General features: G+C 32.8%; 2 protein-coding genes and 1 non-coding gene across 3 annotated transcripts; 1 reads left to right on the plus strand and 2 right to left on the minus strand.

Moving 5' to 3' along the window:
• Window positions 1-7,044: 7,044 nt before the first annotated feature.
• Window positions 7,045-8,542, plus strand: LOC109215958. The gene is made up of 2 exons (XM_019380082.1): window positions 7,045-7,470; window positions 7,812-8,542. Exons 1-2 carry the CDS (start codon window positions 7,103-7,105, stop codon window positions 8,176-8,178), a joined length of 735 nt encoding a protein of 244 aa, XP_019235627.1. The 5' UTR covers window positions 7,045-7,102; the 3' UTR covers window positions 8,179-8,542.
• A 730-nt stretch (window positions 8,543-9,272) lies between these two features.
• Window positions 9,273-9,346, minus strand: TRNAR-UCG. The gene has a single exon. It is a non-coding gene; the product is annotated as a tRNA-Arg (tRNA).
• Window positions 9,347-15,505: 6,159 nt separating this feature from the next.
• Window positions 15,506-16,141, minus strand: LOC109215955 (transcription factor MYB1R1-like). The gene has a single exon (XM_019380080.1). It carries the CDS (start codon window positions 16,139-16,141, stop codon window positions 15,506-15,508), a length of 636 nt encoding a protein of 211 aa, XP_019235625.1.
• Window positions 16,142-23,583: the final 7,442 nt, after the last annotated feature.

Genomic DNA, 23,583 nt, shown 5'->3' on the forward strand with positions numbered 1-23,583 from the left:
TTTGTTTCTTTTTAGCTTTAGGGAAGTAACAATTTATTGCTTAGATTTGGGAAATGATGATTTGTTACTTTTAGCTTTGTAATTTGAATGGTTGTGACCATTAATAAAGGGGTATGAAGCACTGATTTGGGGCTGTTTGTCGTGTTAGTTTTTTTCTTGATTTTAAAAATAAATTATTTAGGTTATTTAGAAGGGTAATTTAGTAATTCAACTTTTAGTTTTTGAGCTTCCCACTTTTATAATAATACTAATTTCTACGAACGTGCGTTGCACGTTAAAAATTGTACCTAATGGTTTAGGCAATTATTTTTATGAAGGAATATGTAATTTAAGTAATGAGAGAATTATATAGAATACAATAATTATTTAAACACCGGAAAATGTCGTTACATTAGCATAAGACATGATTTCAAAATGATTGAACATCGTTATTTGAACCTGCAAAAATGATCAATTTAGTCATGTTAGTTAGATAATATTATTATACTTATAGTTTTTACCTAAGTCTTCTTTGTAGATGATGTTCTTTATGTATGTTTCATTTTGACGCTTTGCTAGCTCCGTTATATTTGTTGCGGACATTGATATTCCTCTTAAAAGTACAGTATATAATTATCCACGCGAGAAAATATGTTGCGAAAAATACAGTATAGCATTTGAAATTGTTTGCCCTTGAACTTTATTTATTGTCATTGCAAAATAGAAGCGTATTGGAAATTATTTTTTGATAAATTTTGAAAGGATATCCTTCATTTTCTGGAGGCGAAAGTTGAATTTTGGGGATGAATTACGCATGCTTGAAAGTACATTGACCGATAATTATGATTTTTGCATATATATCGTTGTTGTCAAAATCTTTACATATTATTCTTATACTATTACATAAGCTATTGAATGGATCTAAGTTTCTTAGTAACATGATGAATGTATTTTGCTTCAAAATCAGCCTGTGTGATGTGGAAATTTATTTTTAAATTAATAAGAATATTTTCAATTCTCCTGCTAAAAGCAACTACCAATTAAAAAACTAATGCACCATGAAGCCACTAAATAAACAAAAACCACGTAAAAAAAATTATTAATGGCCTTTAGTTGTTAAAAACTCACTAAAACATGTATTTTGACTTTTGGCTTTCAAAGACTTACGGTGAAAGAATTTTTTGTCTATTATATACATACGTGAAAATAAAACATAAAAAAATAATGAACTTGACAACAAATTTGTGAGGTGGGATGTTATTTGGTGTTAAATATTTAAGTATTTTTTTGGTAAATAGTTGGTATAATCTTCTATTGAGTCGAAACTGATAAGTATTTTGCTCTCACCAAGAAACTTAGCAATCAACATCTCATCTAATTGATTAATATATTCATTTCTGCTAGGTAATATAGCTCTTTCTGTCATGTAACTTTTATTTTTATTCAGTGAAAATATTTCCCTTGTTAAGCGATCTTCACAACTAATATTATCATTGAGCTTGATGACCATTTATTTTGGAAGATGGATTAAATTATCTTTTGTTGTATGCTCTTTATCATTTTTGACACGAAGCAAGAAATCATGGAATGCTATATATGCCCTTGTTGTTAGCCGAATATTCAAGTTGTCATCGAATTATATATTTAGTATGCCAAAACTAAAATTGAAGATACCAATATTCTGGGAGATTAATTAGATATACTCTTTAACAACGCAACTTAGCAAGTATTTTATAGCATCAAAGAGTATAACAGTATTTGCAATCAAACACGTCAAGTTTTAAATAGTATTATAAAGTGTTATATAGATTTATTAGAAACATATTTATTTAATATAAAGAAATAAAAAAAGTGAAAGATTTTTTATCTGTTTGCCTTTACTCGCGAACGACGTTTTTATCGTACAGTTGCTACAATTAGCAATTTTATTTTTAACATATACTTTCTTGTAATATTTTCTGTAAGAAGAATATTACAATACATCTCTATTTTTAAAGCTTGTTATTTATGCATAGGATCTACAATATAAATCCTACATATAAAGAAAAGTCAATATATTGAATTTTACACATTGGGAAATGACGTAAATTATTTTAAAATATTTTGAAATTTTTTACCTTCACAGTTGTAGATGAACTATTTATGATGGTTTTAACATTCGAAAAAAAACGTAAAATTGTTTTGAAATTTTTTACCACTACAATTGTACATGAGCCAAATAGATATCATTAACTATTTTAATGTAAAGTGAAAAATTGTGTATCCCTATATAATTTTAATTTTAGGATTAAACTTTTTAAGACGTGCATTTGAAAAAGACCCAAAAGAGCTATAGCGGCATGGCGGCCTAATCCAGTACATCTCTGCAATACAATGAATAAAACATTAATAACTGGCTTAATTAATAGGTGAACGCTAATTAAGAAAGAACTAAATAATAAACATAATATTTAAGCCAAACAGAAAAGAGATAAACATATTTTGATCTAATACTGATAGATCTGAATGAAACTCTCTCTGCAAATATATACATCTAATAACTATTTATATAAATCACCTTGAATAAATTCTTTGCAAATAATGTGGTTGATAAATTGGAGAAAAAAAAGCAAAAATGGAAGAATGTATCACCTACACGTATGGTTAGTTTTTAATCTTACGCTCTGTTTGGATCATCATTCCCCGTCGTTTTATAATGTATTGTATTGTATTATACCGTATCATTTTATAAATGCAATGTTTGGATATATTGTATTGTTTGTTATTGCTAAATAATATTTTGCTGTTTGGTTTGATTGTATCGTACTGTATTGTAACTGATAAGTTGACTAAAATACCCTCAATTGTTTAAATATTAAATTTATCAAAAACTATGCATAAAAATAATTTAAAAAATAAAACAGAAGAAGGAAAAACACCTTAAGAAAGCAGAACAAAGGAGCGAGATAAAAGAAGGCAAAACAAAGGAGCACAGCTAATTAGAATTGAGTTAAAAATAAATTAGTAGAAAAAATAAAACAAAAGGCGGCAAAACACCTTTAACGTTGGCGGCAGAAGTTCTGGAAAAAAATAAAGTAGGTTATAGGTTGGAGATTTGGAGTAAAAATATAAAAAGAAGTAAAGGGTAAAATAGAATTGTGGAGTAATAAGTTAGGGCATAATTGAAAAGAAAAATAGGAAACAATCTCATCACACCAAATTGGTTGTTTCAAAAAAGGAACTTTTTATTTTTTTGGAACAATGAATTTAACAATATAATACAACCATTTTTAATGAAACAATCAAAATAAATATTATTTTGAGATAACAATACAATACGATACAACGGGAAACAACCATCCAAACAAGCTGCTAGGAATAACACATGAATACGTCAGCTAAAGTAAGAAAAACTTGGTTAATAAGTTCAATAAAAAGAGTATAATAATTGGAAGGAATAATACTTTTCTCAAAGTTCGCAGAATCTTGTTATTATATTTTTGCACAAAGTCCAAACCTAAAAACGAAGAGCCCGTTTGGACATAAGAAATTTTTTCCATTTTTTCGAAAATTTTTCTCTTTTTTTTTTGAAATCGTTGTTTGTTCATAAAATTTTCAATTTTCACTTGAAGATACATTTTGGAATTTTTCGAAAATTTTAAAAACTCCAAAAAGTTGTTTTTCAAGTTCACTCAGATCACTCACAAAACTTCAAAGACAACCCAAAATTATATTCATGTCCAAACACAATTCTAATTTTCAAATACCATTTTCACTTGAAATTTTTTTTCACTTTTTTTTTTGGAATTTTACAATTCTTATGTCCAAACACCCACTAAAACTTCTTTTGTTGAAGTGTTTGGCTCCTTCCCCTTTTAAAGGGATTTGTACAAATCAATAAGTTAACCAATTAAATTAGTAATAGACTTTTTAAAGAAATATGTCCTAAAAATAAAAGGATTACACAGCTAACGTGTGATATAAAAAGAAATATATATTACTAATAGGATTCCTAAAGGTAATAGAATTACATGACAATATGCCAATTCTCAAACAGAAAATAAGTTATCTCCATCGATTTCCAAGTGATATTGGAATTTAGACTTAAGTAGTAAAGCAAAATTTGTGGATTGGTAGAGGCCGTTAGTCTTTTTTCCTTGTTTATCTCCCAAAACGGGCACATTTAAGTTTAGTCAAATTCAAAAACTTTCTTTTACTATATTCTCAAACCGGCATATTTATAAATAAATTAATTTAGCAAAAAGTTTTCGGGATTAAGAATTAGAAGTAGGATCCTAAAAGTAATAAAATTATATGGCTAACATCTAGGATTTCCGTACCTAGTATGTTCTAAAACTAATAGGATTACATTGGTAACGACATCTAAAATTTCGGTTATGACCTTTTACTATGAGTTATTATGCTTAATATTATAAGGTTATTTTTGTAAACCAACATTATATTCGTACTTTTATAATAATATAGATAGATAGATATAGATTTAAAAATAAATTATTTAGGTTATTTAGAAGGGTAATTTAGTAATTCAACTTTTAGCTTTTGAGCTTCCCACTTTTATAATAATATAGATATAGATTAAAATAAAATAGGTAGGAATACTACTCTATGAGAAAGCCACGTCACCTTCCTTTGGCCCTGCTTTATATTATTATATACATATATTGATAGATTTAACTATTTCAACTTTACATGGTTGAGTTATCTTTTTAAATTGATGAATCATAAATATACTTATTTAAAACTTTAAAGGAAATTTTACCTCCTATAGCAAATGTTGGTATCTTATTTATTATAAAGAAATTTCCTTTTAAAAATTATCTCCTATATCTACCTCTTAATTTTTATAGCAAAATATTTATTTATGGCCACTTTCTACCTTTAAACCATTAAATACGCTGTGTATTATTTTTCTCTCTCCTTCTTTTTTTTTCCTCTCATAAAATTACCGTATAGGAAGTAAACTTCTCTCTTCCCTCTCTTCTCCTTTCTCTTTCCTCTTTCTTCTCTGTTTCCCCCGATTTTTTCCTCCCCTGCTTTTAGAAACCCTAGCTAGCAGGGGCTGTGGTCCACCAACAACAGATCCGTCCGACGACCACTTTCCCTCTTCCTTGTTGTGCTGCATTCAACTTTTTTTGCTCTAAAGAGTTGTGGTAAGTAGAAATAAAGATGTGGAAAAAAAAAGGATAAAGGAGAAACAAAGATCTGGAGAAATATAAGTGCAGATCTCAAAATTTTCAAAGCAGAAATAAGAGATTCACTACCTGGATGACTCAGAGGGCGCCGATACCGGCGGCGACGCCCCACATGGCGGCGGCTTGGATATTGGTGGATTGGGAACGGAGTTTGGGGCTAAGGAACTTGAAGAGTGTGTTATCTTTTTTTTTTTCCATTGTATTTCAATGTCTCGTTGTATTCCATGTATTTCATTATATTCATTGTCTTTAGTTTTTTTCTACTTTTTCAATATATTCATTGTATTTAATTCAATATAATTATATAATTTCAAAGCTTCACTTTGTTTCACTGTTTTGTCCAGCAGTATATATTCAGCAGTATTGTATAATGTATTCATATATTTTTTTAATTAATATAATTTATATATTCAGATGTATATATGTATTCAGATGTATCTGAAGTATGTATTCATATATTTTTGCACTATAGATGACCTTCTATACTTCATGTATTCAATGTATTTTTATGTATTTAACTGTATTCAATGTAATTATATAATTTCAATATATAAATCTATTTGTAAAGATACAACTAAAAAAATATTTTAGTAAAGATACCACTAAAAAAGAAAGGATGGATTGAATCTCTGAAGATTGCTCTGTTTTTGGGGTGTTTTTCGGTTGAGAATCTTTTCTATATATAACTGGAAATACAAATTTTGTGTGTTATAATTGAGTTTGTTGAGCTATATTAGGAGTCTATTGTGTTAATTGATTCACTTACCGTTTTTAAACAGCTTAATCCCTTTTTTTTTTTTTGCAAATTCCGGTACTGTATTCACGAATACAGCTTGCGAATACATATGAATACAGTTTATACATTAGCTGTAATTCCCTTTTTTCCGCTGACTTTTCCTATTGTATTCATGAATACATTAGTTTAAATACATCAAATACACTCTATAACAAGTTAAAACATAGCTATATGAGGTTATTTATTAAATGGTAGCTATGGCAAGCTAATAATCGCTAAAACATACTGGTTTCTGAAAATTTCTCAACTTTAAATAATTAGTCTTAATTTGGATCAAATTTCCCCTAATTTAGAACTTAAGCCCAAATTTTATATGCATTTTATCGTTAAAATATCATGGTATAGCCAGTTTTCACACTGGTCAATGAAAAATAGCCAGCGTTTATCAAGTCAATGAAAAATAGCCACTATTTTGCTACAACAGGGACCGGTCCAGTATAATATACGGGAGTTCTGGTGCATTTGTGTACGAACTCCAGCATATTATGCTGGACCGATATACTTTGCTAACTCCTGTAAAATTTGCGGGAGACTGGAGCACTAGTGCTCTAAACTCCAGTATATTATACTGGACAATTATACTTGCTGGAACTCCCGTAAAATTTGCGGGAGTTCCAGCATAATTATGCTTGAACTCCCGTAAAATTTGCGGGAGTTCCAGCATAGTTATCCTGGAACTCCCGTAAATTAGCGGCGTATTTTCCGGATTTTGACAGTTGTTTCGCTCTAGCTTTAAAGTGCTAAATTTCGATGACTTTTGAAACTTGGCTATTTTTCAAACGACCAGTTGGTAAATCTGGCTATTTTTAAATTTCTCCCATTTTATCCAATACATATAAAATATCTATAGGTTCACTCCTAGAACCATATTTCCGCACCTTCCCCCCAACCCCCCCCCCCCCCCCCCAAAAAATCTTTTTCAATTCTTTTTTCTGGAAAATTGCTAAGAATTGCCAAAAAATAATTTGGAGACGTTAGAACTAACTAACCAACCGACTTAAAAAGTTAGGGATAGATTTGGTTATAAAAAGAGGATTAGTGGCTCCTTTCTCACTGAACTCTATTTCTTCTCTCAATTCGTTCTCTCTCTCTCTCAAAATCAAGAATCGCCTGCATTCATCATTTGGAAAGGAAGATGACGAAGAAGAGCAATGTAGATGTTCAAGAAAAAGCAGAAGCAAAACCAACGTCATATACTGGTTCAAGAATGCAGAATCTGATGACTCCAACAGACGAAGCAGATTCATTTGTATTAATTCTAGGCCACAAGAACGTGAAAAGGCGGAAGAATATAAATCCATATTATAAAGGAGATCAGAATATGTTAATGTACAGGAATTCTTACAATGTACAAGGTGGTGAAAAAGAACAAGTGATGATCGGAGATAATCTCATGATTGAAAATAAAGAGTCTGTCACTGATGCTGCAAATCACTCAAAATCAAGTAAGGGGAGTGGAATCAAGAATTCATTTAAACAGATGATGATGCGTATTATCAATCGGTAAACACAAGAAATTACTCTCTCTCTCTCTCTCTCTTTTTTTTATAACTGATATTGTGGGTGTTGATTTATTCCATAATTAATCAATTGAGTATATGAATCTTGAAAGTGGGTCTCAATTTATTTGTATACAAAACATGGATAAGATCATTAAATTGCATCCTAATTTCTTATCTTATGTCAAGAACTTGAACAATAACGATATATGAATTCTCTGACTGGGTTTGTTTCTAATAATCAGTTGAGTATATGAATCTTTGCTTGCTTTTGTTATCTTAGGAGTATCAAGAACTTGAAAAACATAATGATACGTAGGAACTCTATCATTGTTGTATTTGCAGAGGCAAACCAGCCAAGGAAGAAGGGCGAGTTTATAGTGTGTTTGAAAAAACATTAACAGAGAAAGATGTTGAAGGGAAGTTGCTGATTCCAGCGAAATTTGCACGCTATTTCCCTAAGACCATAAGTAGTGGAGATACAAGGAGGGACGTAAAGTTACAATTTGTTGATCCTGGAGGCAGATTTTGGGATATCAAATGGGTTAAGGATGGTTCACAGTATTTTTTCCGTGGAAAATGGAAGGACATTGTTGCTGAACATGAGTTGAAATCAGGGGATGTTATTATGATTGACCTTTCACATGACAAACACTTTCCTATCAGATTTAAGAAGCAGAGAAACATTTTAGGCTCATGTGTTACAGAATGAGAAGGAGAAATATGAAAGTGAAGGGTGCAAAACTGACGAGGATTGGGATTTTTTTAGCTAAGTGTCATCGATGATTACTGTTTACTGAAATCAAAGACTTCCTTAAGATTCATACTTCACTGCAAATTCCCATTTTTAGTTACTAGTAGTAGTATTACTTTCTTAGATCATATTAGCACAAATAAATCTTGTTTCATAATTCGCTCAAAATGGAAGAGAGTATGCTCAACAAGTTGTTGTGGTGTCATTGTGCTCTATAACAATCCCTTCTTTTGTTTTTTTTCTTATCTCTTTTTTCCATGTTAGCACTTAGCACTGAGATTGGTTGATATAACATGGAGTGCTTGATTTTTTGCCCCTTCAATTCAATTCTATGATAAGATGTTAATATACACATTTGGAAAAGAACTGGTTTTAATCCTCATATTTGGCACTAATATAATGTTGTCTTTAATGAACACTTTAAATACTCCTACTTATTATTTCTTACATTATGCTTGCTGCATGCATTCTTTTTGTTTGTTGAAACACAAAAGAACTCATTGCTAGCTGTTGCTAAGAAATTAAAGTCTTTTAGTAGGAATCATATTTCACAAGTAGGCAGAAATATTTTCTTCAATGTTGGATCAAGTTTCAGTTGGATATTTATAATAACTGCAGCTGCAACTGTTCATTGGCTTCCCACTATGAAATTGTTCCTTCTAACTTTTAAGCAGATATTAGTCCCGTAGTTTCGGTTACAAAATGATATTGGTCTAGTGGAATTTATCCCTGTGTTAAAGTTAAAGGCTTATTCTTTCCTCCCTTTCTATCAAGTACAAGAGTACAACACAGTAATCCATTCTTTAAATTTTAAATTTCTTTGCAAGTAACAGTCCTAGGTTTCATTGTAATATGTTGATACATATATGGTGCTCTTTATTTTTAGGTTACTTCCCAAAATGTACAACTGGTAATACATGTGTCTAAGCTTTTGTTTTGTTCAAAGACTAATATTCAACAAGTTTATTTAAACGTTTTGGCAAAGCAAAATGGTGGCTAGATTTAATGCAATGTTATTCGTCAACACTACCTGCCAGAAGGCAAAAATAAAACGACCACAGTGGGAGTCGAACCCACGACCTTCTGATCCGAAGTCAGACGCGCTAATCCACTGCGCTATGCGGTCACAAGATGCTATCCCTCAGTGCTAAATCTTAATAACTGATATCTCTAAAAGACCCTCAAGTGATGAAAAATTAGAGAAAATATAAAATTATGTGTTAATAGTAACATGAATTAAAACTTAAAATCCAAGATATTTTTATTAATGACTAAAGGACTTTTAATTAATATTCGGAAATATAAAAATATTATTTAGGTCCCTTAGAAAAATTTACTAATTAGCTACTTCCTACTTGAGTTTCAAAATCTCATTCCACGTTCTCCTTCCACGGATTTCAATTTAATTTGGATATGATATGATATTTGAGTGGGTTTTGCAATAGTAAATTTAGATTCTCCGATTGCTAGATAAGGAATGAAATTAAGTCTTATTTGCTTCCTTAATCAAGAAGTAAAATTTGGTTCTCAGTCTCGATAAACAAGGATTATATATGGGAGACAAGACTAATATATTGCACTGATAAGAATTTGAGGGCTAGCATAATCGAGTTTCAGTTAGTGTCGTCTGTTATTTTATTTTAGTTACTTATTTAGGTAACTGTATGTTAGAAGACCTTAAATTAAAAGCAATTTACTCCTTTTTTAGGGGTCGAAAGAGAGATAAGAAAATTAAAGTATTAACTAGTAACAGTCAGTACAAACAAAGATAGTGCTATAAAAGAGCACATAAATTTCCTAGTTTGGCTAAATAAGTACGACTATTATTTGATACTAGTGTTAGTACCCGCACGATGCGCGGACATAAGCAACGTCAAATCATGATTTGAATTATTTGAACTATATACAAATAACCTTAAAAGTAAACCTACTATATAGAAATTATAAATAATTATTAGATATTAATTAAGAAGAAAGACATAAAATTAAAGAATACTAAACATATAACGTTGTGATTTATCTTGTTTGAGCACAATAAATCATATTATTTTAGCAAAATTCTTACTACCGCTTTGTTTTTAGCCTTAAGTTCAAATAAGTCTTATCCTTCTATATTTTTAGACATAAATTTTTTCTCTTTTTGTTCTTTGCCTATAATTATTGCATTATTTATTGCTTAATATTGTTATACTGTAATGTGATATTTTATTAGCTTATAAATGTCTTGCTTATGACCTTATTAATAATCAACAATAAACATAATTTTTTATGCTTAAAATTTAATGTATTCTTATACCATCTTTCTCTTACTCGGAACTCTTTCATTATTCAAAATTATCAATAATATTTTTGAGTATTATTTAATAATTTAAATCATATATTCTAAATAAATTTAAAATATAAGTGTCATTGCACTATCTTTATTTTTCTCTTTATACATTATCTTCCCTACTAAGAAATTTTAATTAGCTTTTTACACATTTTTTTGGCTGATACTCATATAATATCACGTTTTATTTAAAAATACAACTTTTAAATTAGTCTAAAAAGTAATACATAAGTTCTTTTATTGTTTCAAATCTATTGAACTGTTTTATAATTATTTTGTATTACGTGCAATTAAATTTTCTTTGTCTTTTAGTTTCAAGAAAAAAATTTAGCTTTTAATTTTCATTAGTTCTATATGAGATATTTATTTAGTATATTAAATTTTTTAATTTGGTATCAAATTTTTATTTTTCTTTATCTAGCAAAACATGAATTTTTGTGATCATTTCCATATTTTGAGCGTTCTCATCATAACTTTAAGAACTTTCTAATCTCGAGTTCAAATAGTCTTTTCCTTAGTTTTTCTTACTTTTGCTATAATGCTATCTAATATGTAATATTATCATGTTTTCGTGTACTTTTTTTATTAACTTTACACTTTATTTAATATTCATGTCAAATACTATTTTTAATATAAATATAAATATATCTGTAACTATTTAATATTATAAAAAATATTTATTTTATTTTTAAACTATTGTTCGAATTTTTTTAGTTATTTATATTTATCAATAATATTTTTAAGTATTGTATACTTGCTTTATTTTGTTTTCTAAAGTAATACTTAGTATAAATATTGTCCCATTATTTCTAATTTATTTTTATTTTTATTATTTTTATCTATTAGACTTAAGTTATGTGGCCTTATTCACATGTATGTCATTTCTTATCATACTTAAACAACAATTTCACATTTCAAATTTAAAAAAGTTTTAACCTTCTTTTTNGTGTTTGGGGGGTGTAGGGGCTGTTTGGACCGTTGGCAACGGCTATTTTTTCCATTTAAGCCGTTGCCCAACGGCTAGTTTTTTTTTTAAAAAAAAATACTGGCGGGATGCGGGACGGGACGCGGGACGGGACCGGACCGGACCGGACGAAACGGGACGAAACGGAACGGGACGAAATGGCCGTCCCGTCCCATCCCGTGTCCCGTTTAACATTGGCCCATCCCATTTAACTTGAAGCGGGACGGGACGGGACCGGGACGGGACGCGGGACGGGACGGGTCGTCCCGTCCCGTTGGACAGCCATAGGGAACAATTATCCAAGGAAAAGCCAATTCTCTTTTAACAATTCAAGAAATGAAGTTTTGTTATAAATAGAATTGTATTTATGGTGAATGTCTATATTTAGAGAGATTCTAGGGTTTATTACTTGGTGGCTAAGTCACTATTTCCCTATAAATAGAGGGTTCTATTCCATTGTAATTCATCTCAAATCAATAAGAATTCTCTCTCTCTACTTTTCTCTACAATACTCTTGTTCTTCATTTATTGTTTTATAACACGTTTTCAGCACGAGACTCTAACCAATTGAGTAGAAGCTTTGGGATTAAGCATAATGATTGTCAATTATTCCATGAACTTCCTTCATGATTAAATTCTGGATTTAAGGTAAGTATTTTACCGTATTTTTCTCTTTTATTCTATACTTTGATTTTAAATACAAGCAAAGACAACAAAGTTTGATTATAACTCTAATGGAGTTTCTAAGAAATTATAACCACTTGAAGTGGTAAAACTTCTATGCCTCGCCATGATCAAATTCATGTATGATTGTGCGCAAAGAATTGAAAACCCGTCCCATTGAATTTGCTCCATTCTCATTCCCTTAAGAGAATGTGATAGCAGTATGTGATAAGTCTGAAAGAATACAAAATTACTATGAATGTATCAATGGATATGGACGTGGCAATAGACGAAATTATAATCGTCAGCATTTGTGGTAATGAGAACAATAAGGATTCTCAAAATAATCTTTCACTCTGTGAAAAATATTTGTCATCGATTTGACATGAGATTTTGTAAAGCACATATAGATGATTATGGTCCATTCATGATGTGAATGTGACAAAATCTGATTTATGAATACATATTCATTCTTCAAAGAATATGAATGTGCTAGTGATAGTGAATATACCGCACTCACCTCTAAAAGGAGGTTTGAGATGATATAAGAAAATAAAGTCATTATTATGGCATGAATGGTCATTGGTCACGTACCTATTGTACACCAAAATATTTTGGCATTGTGATTGTTAAAAGACAACGGTAATACAAGAAACAGATCTTGCATATAATTTTGACCATAACCATAATGGTATAACTTTCTCTTTAAAAGAGATATTCACCATATGGGTGTTGATGAATATGTGGTACTACAAAATTAATTGAGAACTCTACAAGAGCCAATTATACTATTTTGGAGAAACACAATTAATTATCAATAAGGTATTGTGTTGTAGTAAGTCTCAAAGAAACTTATTCAGTTTCCAAAGTATACGCGAACGCGGTTGATTATATTGAGACTATAAATAAAGGAAAGATTTAATATCTTCTATTACTACAACTTGTAGAGGGGTAATATGTATGTGAAAAGCTACCCGCTTTATTCTCCAATTTGTACTACATAAACAAAAGAATACCACAATGAAGTGGATATTATTGATATAAAAACCCATATCACAATAAACTTGGAGTTTATTCATAATTGCACACATCATTGTGTAAACCTGAAGTTTATCAATATTGATAATTTATCCTTGGCATAATTGGTTTAGCCATGTTAATTCAAGTATGATGTGCAAAAATAAAAGAGAATTCACATGGGTAAATATTAAAGAACTAGAAAGTTCTTTATGAATTCTCTTACATTGCTTGTTCTCATTAATTAACAGACCAATTAAAATTGGGATTGAATCCCATGAATGCTGGAAATATCAAAGGTGAATATGGGCCCATTCACCTGCCATGTATACCACATAAGATGCATCTATGAGATGGTTACATGTGCGATTATTATTAACCTGCAACCTGGCCGGTGTTTGCGAGGTAACTTGCTCAATAATTTAATATAGAGCATAATTTCCAGATTTTTTATTCAAGATAGTTCTTCTTGATAAGTTGGTTTACATCACAGTTGGTTTAGCAAAATGATTTATTGAGTGCCTCCAGTTAATAGCTAAACTATTGCTTATGAGAACAAAGTTATCTATATCAGTTTGATATAGGTTATATACGAAAGTATATTACATTCTCCCCTCACAAGTGGTTTCAGGGTCAGGAACCAAATAATTCTATCTCATTATTATTGATGTGCGGTGTATATTTTGATTAACACCATAACGCACAAAGATGGGTTCTCAAAGTTGAGGAAACAAGTTAGTTTTTCTAACATGAGGGGGAGACAAGATACAACAGTTGAGAAAAAGTTACATGGAATGAATTATCATTTATACATCTAGATCACCGAATAAAATAATATGAACTTGAAGTTCATAAAAGGATAATTCATGTGCAATTTATTGCAAAGCATGCCAGACGCATTTGCTGACCCAAAGAAAGTAACTATATTCTCATTGCAAATGCTCCTATTAGAATAAGTCCTAGAAGGACAAAGTCTATAGTACGCTTAAAGCATATAGACAAATCGGTTTCAAATAAACTTCTTGATAAAGAAGATGAGCAAATGATAAAAATGATCATAATAAATGAGGCAAGTAATCTAGAAGATCACTTGACATAACACTTCATAAAATCTCAAGAGAGATTCAGGTACCTGAAAATATCAATAAAGAGATCTCTATGTTATGTCTTTATGAAAAAATATTGAAACTGATATAAAATGTTTGTCGACGACATCTATGATAGCGCTAAATATATATATATATATATATATATATATAATATATGAGGATCTTAAGTCTGAAGAAACAATTTGAATAGAATTGGTTTCATATGAAAGACATGTAGTTTTGAACATGTAGTTCAAACACTTGAAAGTATAAAGTCAATGGTATGTGCAATCAGTTTTCGATATCTTATATGTCTAGCATGACATGAAAACCTGATATGCATCTAAAGTCTATTATATGACTTATATGACTTAACAATCCCTGAAGGATTTAAATTGCTTAAAGCATATAAATTCATGGTCATGAAGTACCACTTCCTTAGTGCAATTTGTGCACAAATGTATCTTGCTATAACTATATGCATGATAATATGATAGCAAGAGGTTTCACCCCTATGTGAAGATATTGAAATGATGATTCCAACATGATCATATGAAGACAATTCATCTCTATCAAGAATGATGATTTTAAGGTGCAATATATTCATTCAAGTTAATATGGCTGATTTGTTTATCAAATCTCTACCAAAGATCTTTTGAAGATGGTGCACAAGACTGGAATGCAAATGCTTAAGGATGAGAATTGATGCTCTCATCAGGGGGATTTAATACGCGTTGTACTCTTTTTCCCTTACAAGGTTTTGTCCACTGGGTTTTCCTTGCAAGGTTTTTAACGAGGCAACCAAAAGGCGTATTGTTAGATATGTGTACTCTTTTTCCTTCTCTAGAATTTTTTTCCCACTGTGTTTTATTTAGCTAAGATTTTAACGAGACACATTATCTATTAAATAGACATTCAAGGGGGAGTGTTATAAATAGAATTGTATTTATGGTGAATGTCTATATTTAGAGAGATTATAGGGTTTATTACTTGATGGCTAAGTCACTATCTCCCTATAAATAGAGGGTTCTATTCCATTGTAATTCATCTCAAATCAATAAGAATTCTCTCTCTCTACTTTTCTCTTTAATACTCTTCTTTTTCTTTTATTATTTGATAACAGTTCTAGCCTTATTCTATTTTCGTATGTAAAAAGGTACAAAAAGGTGGGACTGACAAATTAAATATACAAAAATATTACTCCACTATAACTATCCTTGATTTTTAGTTAATTGCAAAACTATGGAATACAGGTAAATTCAACACCGGCATAAAACACGGAATAATGAAGAAATTATAACTATGATTTCTCTCAGAGCTAATTGCAGTAGTTTCTTGGTGATCTTGAGCATGTTCTTTAATAATCTCCAATGGAACAATGGCACGTTCACATGGCACTTGACTTGTTGGAATATTTCCACCAGTTTCTTGTGCATGTTCTTGAATTGTATGTTCAGAAACATTACTAGTCTCTTCTTCTGAAATCATTTCTTCAAGATGAACGTCGAAAATACTTGTTTTCTTACGATTTTTTCTCTCATTGGAAGCAGCAGTCAATCTCATAAAATACTTTTGAGCATGGCTAGCAATTTGAATATGTGTTCTATTAGGCAACAAATCTTTACTAATCTTTGCCCAATTGCTTTTCCCATAAATTTCCAACCCCTTCAAGAATAATCTATGTTCCTCTTCAGTCCATGGAATTGCTTTCTTGATTTTTCTCCCATAATTATTTGCTGAATCTTTTTTAGATGTAGTAGTAGAGATCTTCACACCGAATAATTTGATGCTCTTGCCTTTCTCACTACACGTTCTTTGGTTATGCCCACTGAGACCACACAACGTGCAGTTCCTGGCCATTGATAATTTTCTCTTAATTTACTATACGCTCAAAATCAAGAACGAGAACACAACTGGAGAATATCTTTGGTCCAAATATATAAAGAGATAGATGGAGGATTTATATAGAAACTTTTCCTTTTTTATAAACCTGCAATGCTTTTATTAGATCCGAGTGAAAACAAAAGGAAAGTGGTCTCTCTCGTAGGACTGAGGAAAATATTTACAATTATTTATGGGAAGGAGAGGTCAAGGTCTCAAGGATCATGGTTATTACTGTAATAAATTACCATATTTTTCCTCTTTCAATCTGCTTTCAAATCCAAACGCCGTTTAATAATTCAAGGAAATTGGTGAAAGTTATTTTTCCCTAAGATTTCATCTAAATTTCAAATAATCCATTAGATCCGGAAAATTGATCAGTAGATATTTTCTCTAATTAGCAGCTGATTTTTGCTATATGGAGTAGTTTTTTTTCCTAACCGACTTTGTATGAATTTATAGAGATAGAGCTAAAAATATTATTTTACTAAAGATATATATAATTCATTCGTCTTAACTCGTACAAATACAAATAGTCAGAACTTTTTATGGGAAGGAAGTCAAGGATCATAATTATTAAGGGGTGAAAATCATTTACCCTCTCCAACTTTGTGTTAAAAATTAAACTCTCCCCTCAACTTTGAACAATAATCATTCTCCCCCCTTTATCCTACACAATACCTTTTTTGCCCTTGAATTTTCAATTTCCTCCTCAATTCAATACATTTTTATTATATGATATTTTTTATGATTTTAGTTATAACTTAAATTATGTAATATCTATTATAAATTTGTAGAGTTCATTAAAATTATAAGTATAATAAGTAATCAGAGTCAATTAAAATTACCTTATCTTTATGATTGTTATTTAATGTAATGCATATTAAATATATATTTAAGTTATAGTTTCTTAGCGACGGAGCTAGAAATTCATATAAGAGGATTGAAAAACACCTCAATTTTTTTTATTTAGGATTGAACTTGTGAGCTAAGATAACTTGGGGTGTTTTTCAATCTTCTTATATGAAAAACTCGAATTGAACTTGTGAGCTAAGAAATTAAAATTTGTGAGCTAAGAGAATAGAGTTCATTAATTTCTTAGCTCACAAGTTCAATCCGAGTTTTTCATATAAGAGGATTGAAAAACACCCCAAGTTATCTTAGTTCACAAGTTCAATCCGGAAAAAAAAAAGTTGGGATGTTTTTCAATCCTCTTATATGAATTTCTAGCTCCGTCGCTAAGAAAATATAGCTTAAATATATATTTAATATGCATTATATTAAAATAACAATCATTAAGCTAAATTTTAATTGACTCTAATTACTTATTCTACTTATAATTTTAATGAACCCTAATTACAATTTATAATAGGTATTACATAATTTAAGTTATAGCTAAAACCATAAAAAAAAAATCATATAATAAAAAAGTATTGAAATTGAGGTGGAAATTAAAAATTCAAGGGCAAAAAAGGTATTGCGTAGGATAAAGGGGGGAAAATGATTATTGTTCAAAGTTGAGGGGGGAGTTTGATTTTTAACACAAAGTTGGGGAGAGTAAATGATTTTCACCCCATACAGGAGAATAAAATTACCAATACCTTTTTATCCATATTTAGGCATGGGAATTAATAATTCACCTTCGTTTTGGCACTTAATGGACCACATTATCTTGAACTAAAAAAAAAATTAGTACAAACCTCCTAAGAAAATGTATTTAGCAATAATAAATTGAGTGCTATCCGCGTTAATGATGAAATTGTCGGCGTAGTCATTGGGTATATCTTATCTTATTAATTATCCGAAAGATTAAACAAAAAAATATATTGTGGTTCATGTTGACTAAAATTATTACTAACCATTTACTCTAAATGACGCCCTTACCCTTATTACTTCTTAAGTAAGATAGTGCAATATTTAAGGACAAAATTGAGCTTTAACATGACGTCGAATTAAAAACAAATGGAACTTTTTTTTTTTTTTTTTTTTTTTTTTTTTTTTTGAATGTGGTACAAAGGGTTAAACTGAAGATATTCAAAATGGAGATTTTGATTGTTTTGTTGTAACATTTCATCTTCAAAATATCCTTACCCAAGAATGAAAATAGCGTAAGCAAACTTCACCTTGCCATGACCCTGATGATTAGATTTCTTATTTATGGTAAGAAGGGGGCGGAATACAGGGCGGATTTATAATTTAAATTTGATGAGTTCAATTTTAAAATTATATAACCGAATCAATTAGAATTATAAATTCAAAATTTAATATTTGTTAAAATATTAATTGTTCTTTAAATATATATTTCATCAAACATGAGCTCTATCCGCCCTGAAGAATGGTACTCACGTCGCAATTCCAAATATCGTTGTTTACCTACTTTATTTGGGTAATATAAGAGAGAATAATTAATGGGAATTCCGGAATTGTACAAATGTAATTCTTGTATCCATTGAATAGTTTCTTGGTTTACAGCTTGTTTGGATGATTGTTATGTATCGTTTCATAATGTATCATATAGTATTATATTGTATTGTACTGTGTTATTTTGATATAATGCAATGTTTGAATAAATTGTATTGTTTGTCGTTGTTTCATAATGTCATGCACCAATAACATGACGAACAAACTTGCAATATTATCAAGAAAAAATAAAGTACGAGGTAAAACTATTATGTAAAAAAGGTAAGATAAAGATTAAAATTGGATTATTTAATAATGAGGAAGAGCAAGATGCAGAAAAAAGAAAGGCAATGATGCGATCACACCAAATTAATTCCATAAATTGGAACTCTTCGATACAACAAAATTTAAGCAACAATTAAAACAAATACTGTGTTTAAAATAACAATACCATAAAATACAACAGCTATGAAATCCTTAAATTTCGTATGATTTCGTAGGATTCTTGGTACAATTTTCTTGTCCAGGCCAAGTACCTAAACTTTAAAAGAAAGGACCAAAAAGAACCAAGTAAAATCAAAGAACATGTCCTAATCTCAGAAGTCGAAATGAATATTTTTCTGGAGAAGTGAATAGGAAATGCCTAAAAAGTTGTCAGTTAATCAACTCTTTCAATATATATATATAGATGCAAAATGATTGAGATAGAGGGACAGTCAACGTAAACTATATATAATAAGTACTAAAGTACAGGGTATTAGTAGAAACATTACATTAGATTTTTTCCATGCCTTTTTTTTCTCGCTTGTTTCATACATAAAGTTTGAATCTTTTTACCCTTTTTCCCATTTCATAAATCTTGCATATAGATGGGAAGATCCCCTCCATTCTTGGAAAAAAGTAGGAGCTTGTAGTTTTTATATATAAGAATCTTTGCTTTAAAATTCCCATTTCAAGATTCCATGGTTTTTTCTGTATCATCATCAAAAGGAATCACTTGACAATCTTAGTTGTCTTTGCTCTTCTGGGATGTTGGGTCTCTAGCATTTTGAACAAGTGATGCACAGAAGCCTAGAGGTAATGCTAAAAGCTTTGATCTTTCCATGAATTTTCTTTATATAGTTGACTTGTCAATCTAGCATATTGGCTTATTCATTAATTGGTGGAGTTTGTGGGCAGTTCTGAATTTTTGGAGTTCTTTGAAATGGTTAATTCATCAATATTTTGATATTTATTTGGACTGGACCTTGTTTTGAAAGGGGAGCCTTGACGTAACTGGTAAAGTTGCTGTCATATGACCAGGAAACAGCCTCTTGCAGAAATGCAGGGTAAGTCTGCGTATAATAGACCTTTGTGGTCCGGCCCTTCCGCGGACCCGCGCATAGCGGAAGCTTAGTGCGTCCGGTTGCCTTTTTTACTGGACCTTGTTTTGGTTTGTTATAGGTTGTCTTATCTAGAGGCCGATTCAAAATTTAAAACTAATAGACTCAACCTTTTGTAATTTTGCCGTTGAACCAATTCTGAGCTCAAAATTTGAACATTTAGAAAAAAATTAGTGTTTCTTTCACGTATATATCTATGCTCCACTGTAAAAAATTACTAGGTGCAGTTGAACCTGTGGGCTATATGCTACATCTGGCACTAGTCTATTCAGGGTTACTTTCTAAATAGCTGGATCATAAGCTTTTTCTTCATGATTGAACATATGGGCTCTTCTATGCTTTTACTGAATCGAGGGTCTATGGGAAACAGCTTCTCTACCTTCAAGGTGGGGTAAAGTCTGCATACACATTACCCTCCCCAGACCCCACTTGTGGGATCACACTGGATTTATTGTTGTTGTTGTTGTTGTTGAACATATGGGCTCTTCTCTAAATTTTCAATTTTTATATCAGTATAGGTTGGATCACAGGTCAAGCTGCAACTTTGAGTTATTGAATGTTGCTATAATGTCTGGAGTATTTGACTCAAGAAATGGTCTAATTCTGATTTGGATGGTTTTCTTGTTGGTTTCTATGATGTTGGNCTAGACTGGGCTGTACGGAGTCTGTCCTGAATCACGTTGACCTTCTCCAATGCATCCTGAACCATCTCTGTACCCAATAGCCTGGCCTCACCCGGCTCAAACCAACCCACCGGAGATCTACACCTCCTGCCATATAAAGCCTCATACGGCGCCATCTGAATGCTGGACTGATAACTGTTGTTATAAGCAAACTCCGCCAATGGCAAGAAATGATCCCAAGACCCTCCAAACTCAATCACGCACGCAAGGAGCATGTCCTCAAGAATCTGAATAGTGTGCTCGGACTGTCCGTCCGTCTGGGGGTGAAATGCTGTGCTCAACTCCACCCGAGTGCCTAACTCCTGCTGCACAGCCCTCCAGAACCGCGATGTAAATTGAGTACCTCTGTCTGAGATGATAGAAACTTGAATACCATGCAACCAGACGATCTCCCTGATATAGATCTCCGCCAACCGCTCCGATGAATAAGTGGTACACACAGGTATGAAATGAGCGGACTTGGTCAGCCGGTCCACAATAACCCAGATGGAATCAAACTTCTTCAAGGTCCGTGGAAGTCCGAATACAAAATCCATGGTGATGCGCTCCCATTTCCACTCCGGAATCTCTATCTGCTGGAGCAACCCACCCGGGCGCTGGTGCTCGTACTTCACCTGCTGGCAGTTGAGGCATCTAGACACGTAACCAACTATATCCTTCTTCATCCGCCTCCACCAGTAGTGCTGCCTCAGGTCCTGATACATCTTCGCGGCACCTGGATGGATGGAATACCGCGAACTATGGGCCTCTGCTAGAATCATCTCTCGAAGGCCATCAACATTGGGCACACAAATCCGGCCCTGCATCCTCAATACTCCATCATCTCCAATGGTCACATCCCTGGCATCACCACGCTGAACCTTGTCCCGAAGGACAAGCAAATGAGGGTCATCATACTGCCGCTCCCTGATACGGTCAAATAGGGAAGACCGGGAAACCACATAGGCTAGAACCCGATTGGGCTCCGAAAGATCCAACTTCACGAACTGGCTGGCTAAGGCCTGAACATCCATCGCCATAGGCCTCTCTGAAGCTGGTAAATATGCCAAGCTTCCCAAACTCTCCGCCCGGTGACTCAAGGCATCCGCTACCACATTGGCCTTGCACGGGTGATAAAGAATAGTAATATTATAATCCTTTAACAACTCTAACCATCTCCTCTGACGCATGTTCAGGTCCTTCTGCTTAAGCAAGTGCTGCAAACTCCGATGGTCAGTATAGATCTCACAAGGCACCCCGTACAAATAATGGCGCCAGATCTTCAAAGTGTGAACAATAGCAGCTAACTCAAGGTCGTGGATAGGGTAGTTCTTTTCATGCACCTTCAACTGTCTGGACGCGTAGGCAATCACCCTACCGTCCTGCATCAACACCGCTCCAAGTCCAACCCGTGAAGCATCACAATAAACTGTATAAGACCCCGAACCGGTAGGCAACATCAAGATAGGGGCTATAGTCAAAGCTGTCTTGAGCTTATGAAAGCTCGCCTCACACTCCTCTGTCCACTGAAATGAGGCACCCTTCTGGGTCAATCTAGTCATAGGGGCAGCAATCGATGAAAATCCCCCCACGAAACGACGGTAGTAACCCGCCAAGCCAAGGAAACTGCGAATCTCAGTAGCTGAGGACGGCCTAGGCCAACTCTGCACGGCCTCTACCTTCCTCGGATCCACCCGGATACCCTCACTAGAAATCACATGGCCTAAGAATGCCATAGAACTCAGCCAAAACTCACATTTTGAGAACTTTGCATATAACTTTTTCTCCCTCAAGGTCTGTAGCACGGTCCTCAGATGCTGCTCATGATCTTCCCGACTCCGGGAACACACCAGAATATCATCAATAAAAACAATCATGAACGAGCCAAGATATGGCCTGAATACGCTGTGCATCAAATGCATGAAAGCTGCCGGGGCATTAGTCAGCCCAAAAGACATAACAAGGAACTCGTAATGACCATACCGAGTCCTGAAAGCAGTCTTCGGGATATCTGGCTCCCGAATCTTCAACTGATGGTAACCTGAGCGCAAATCAATCTTGGAAAACACCTGTGCGCCCTGTAGCTGATCAAACAGATCATCAATACGAGGTAAAGGATATCGGTTCTTCACTGTAACTTTGTTCAACTGGCGATAATCAATGCACATACGCATAGAACCGTCCTTCTTCTTCACGAACAAAACAGGAGCACCACACGGTGAAACACTGGGTCGAATAAAACCCTTACCAAGCAATTCCTGTAACTGATCCTTCAACTCCTTCAACTCAGGAGGAGCCATACGATACGGAGGAATGGAAATGGGCTGAGTGCCCGGCAACAGGTCAATGCCGAAATCAATGTCTCTATCAGGCGGCATGCCCGGGAGATCAGCTGGAAATACATCGGAATAATCCCGTACCACTGGAACAGAATCAACAGAAGGGGTATCAACACTAAAATCTCTCACATAAGCCAAATACGCGGCACACCCCTTCTCTACCATGTGCTGAGCTTTAAGGAAAGAGATAACTCTACTGGGAGTATGATCTAAGGTACCGCTCCACTCAACACGCGGAATACCTGGCATAGCCAGCGTCACGGTCTTGGCGTGACAATCAAGAATAGAAAAATGGGGCGACAACCAGTCCATGCCCAAAATAATGTCAAAATCCACCATACCGAGTAATAATAAGTCTGCTCTGGTCTCAAAACCACGAATAGTAACCAAACATGACCGATAAACGCGGTCCACAACAAAGGAATCTCCCACAGGAGTAGAAACATAAACGGGGGCACTCAAAGAATCCCGAGGCACACCCAAATGCGGAGCAAAGTAAGAAGACACATAAGAGTAAGTAGAGCCCGGATCGAATAGAACCGATGCCTCTCTGTGACAAACCAGAATAATACCTGTGATGACAGAATCGGAGGCAACCGCCTCCGTACGAGCAGGAATGCAATAATATCTGGCCCGAC

The sequence above is a fragment of the Nicotiana attenuata genome, unplaced genomic scaffold (assembly GCF_001879085.1).
Source record: "Nicotiana attenuata strain UT unplaced genomic scaffold, NIATTr2, whole genome shotgun sequence".
NCBI lineage: Eukaryota > Viridiplantae > Streptophyta > Magnoliopsida > Solanales > Solanaceae > Nicotiana > Nicotiana attenuata.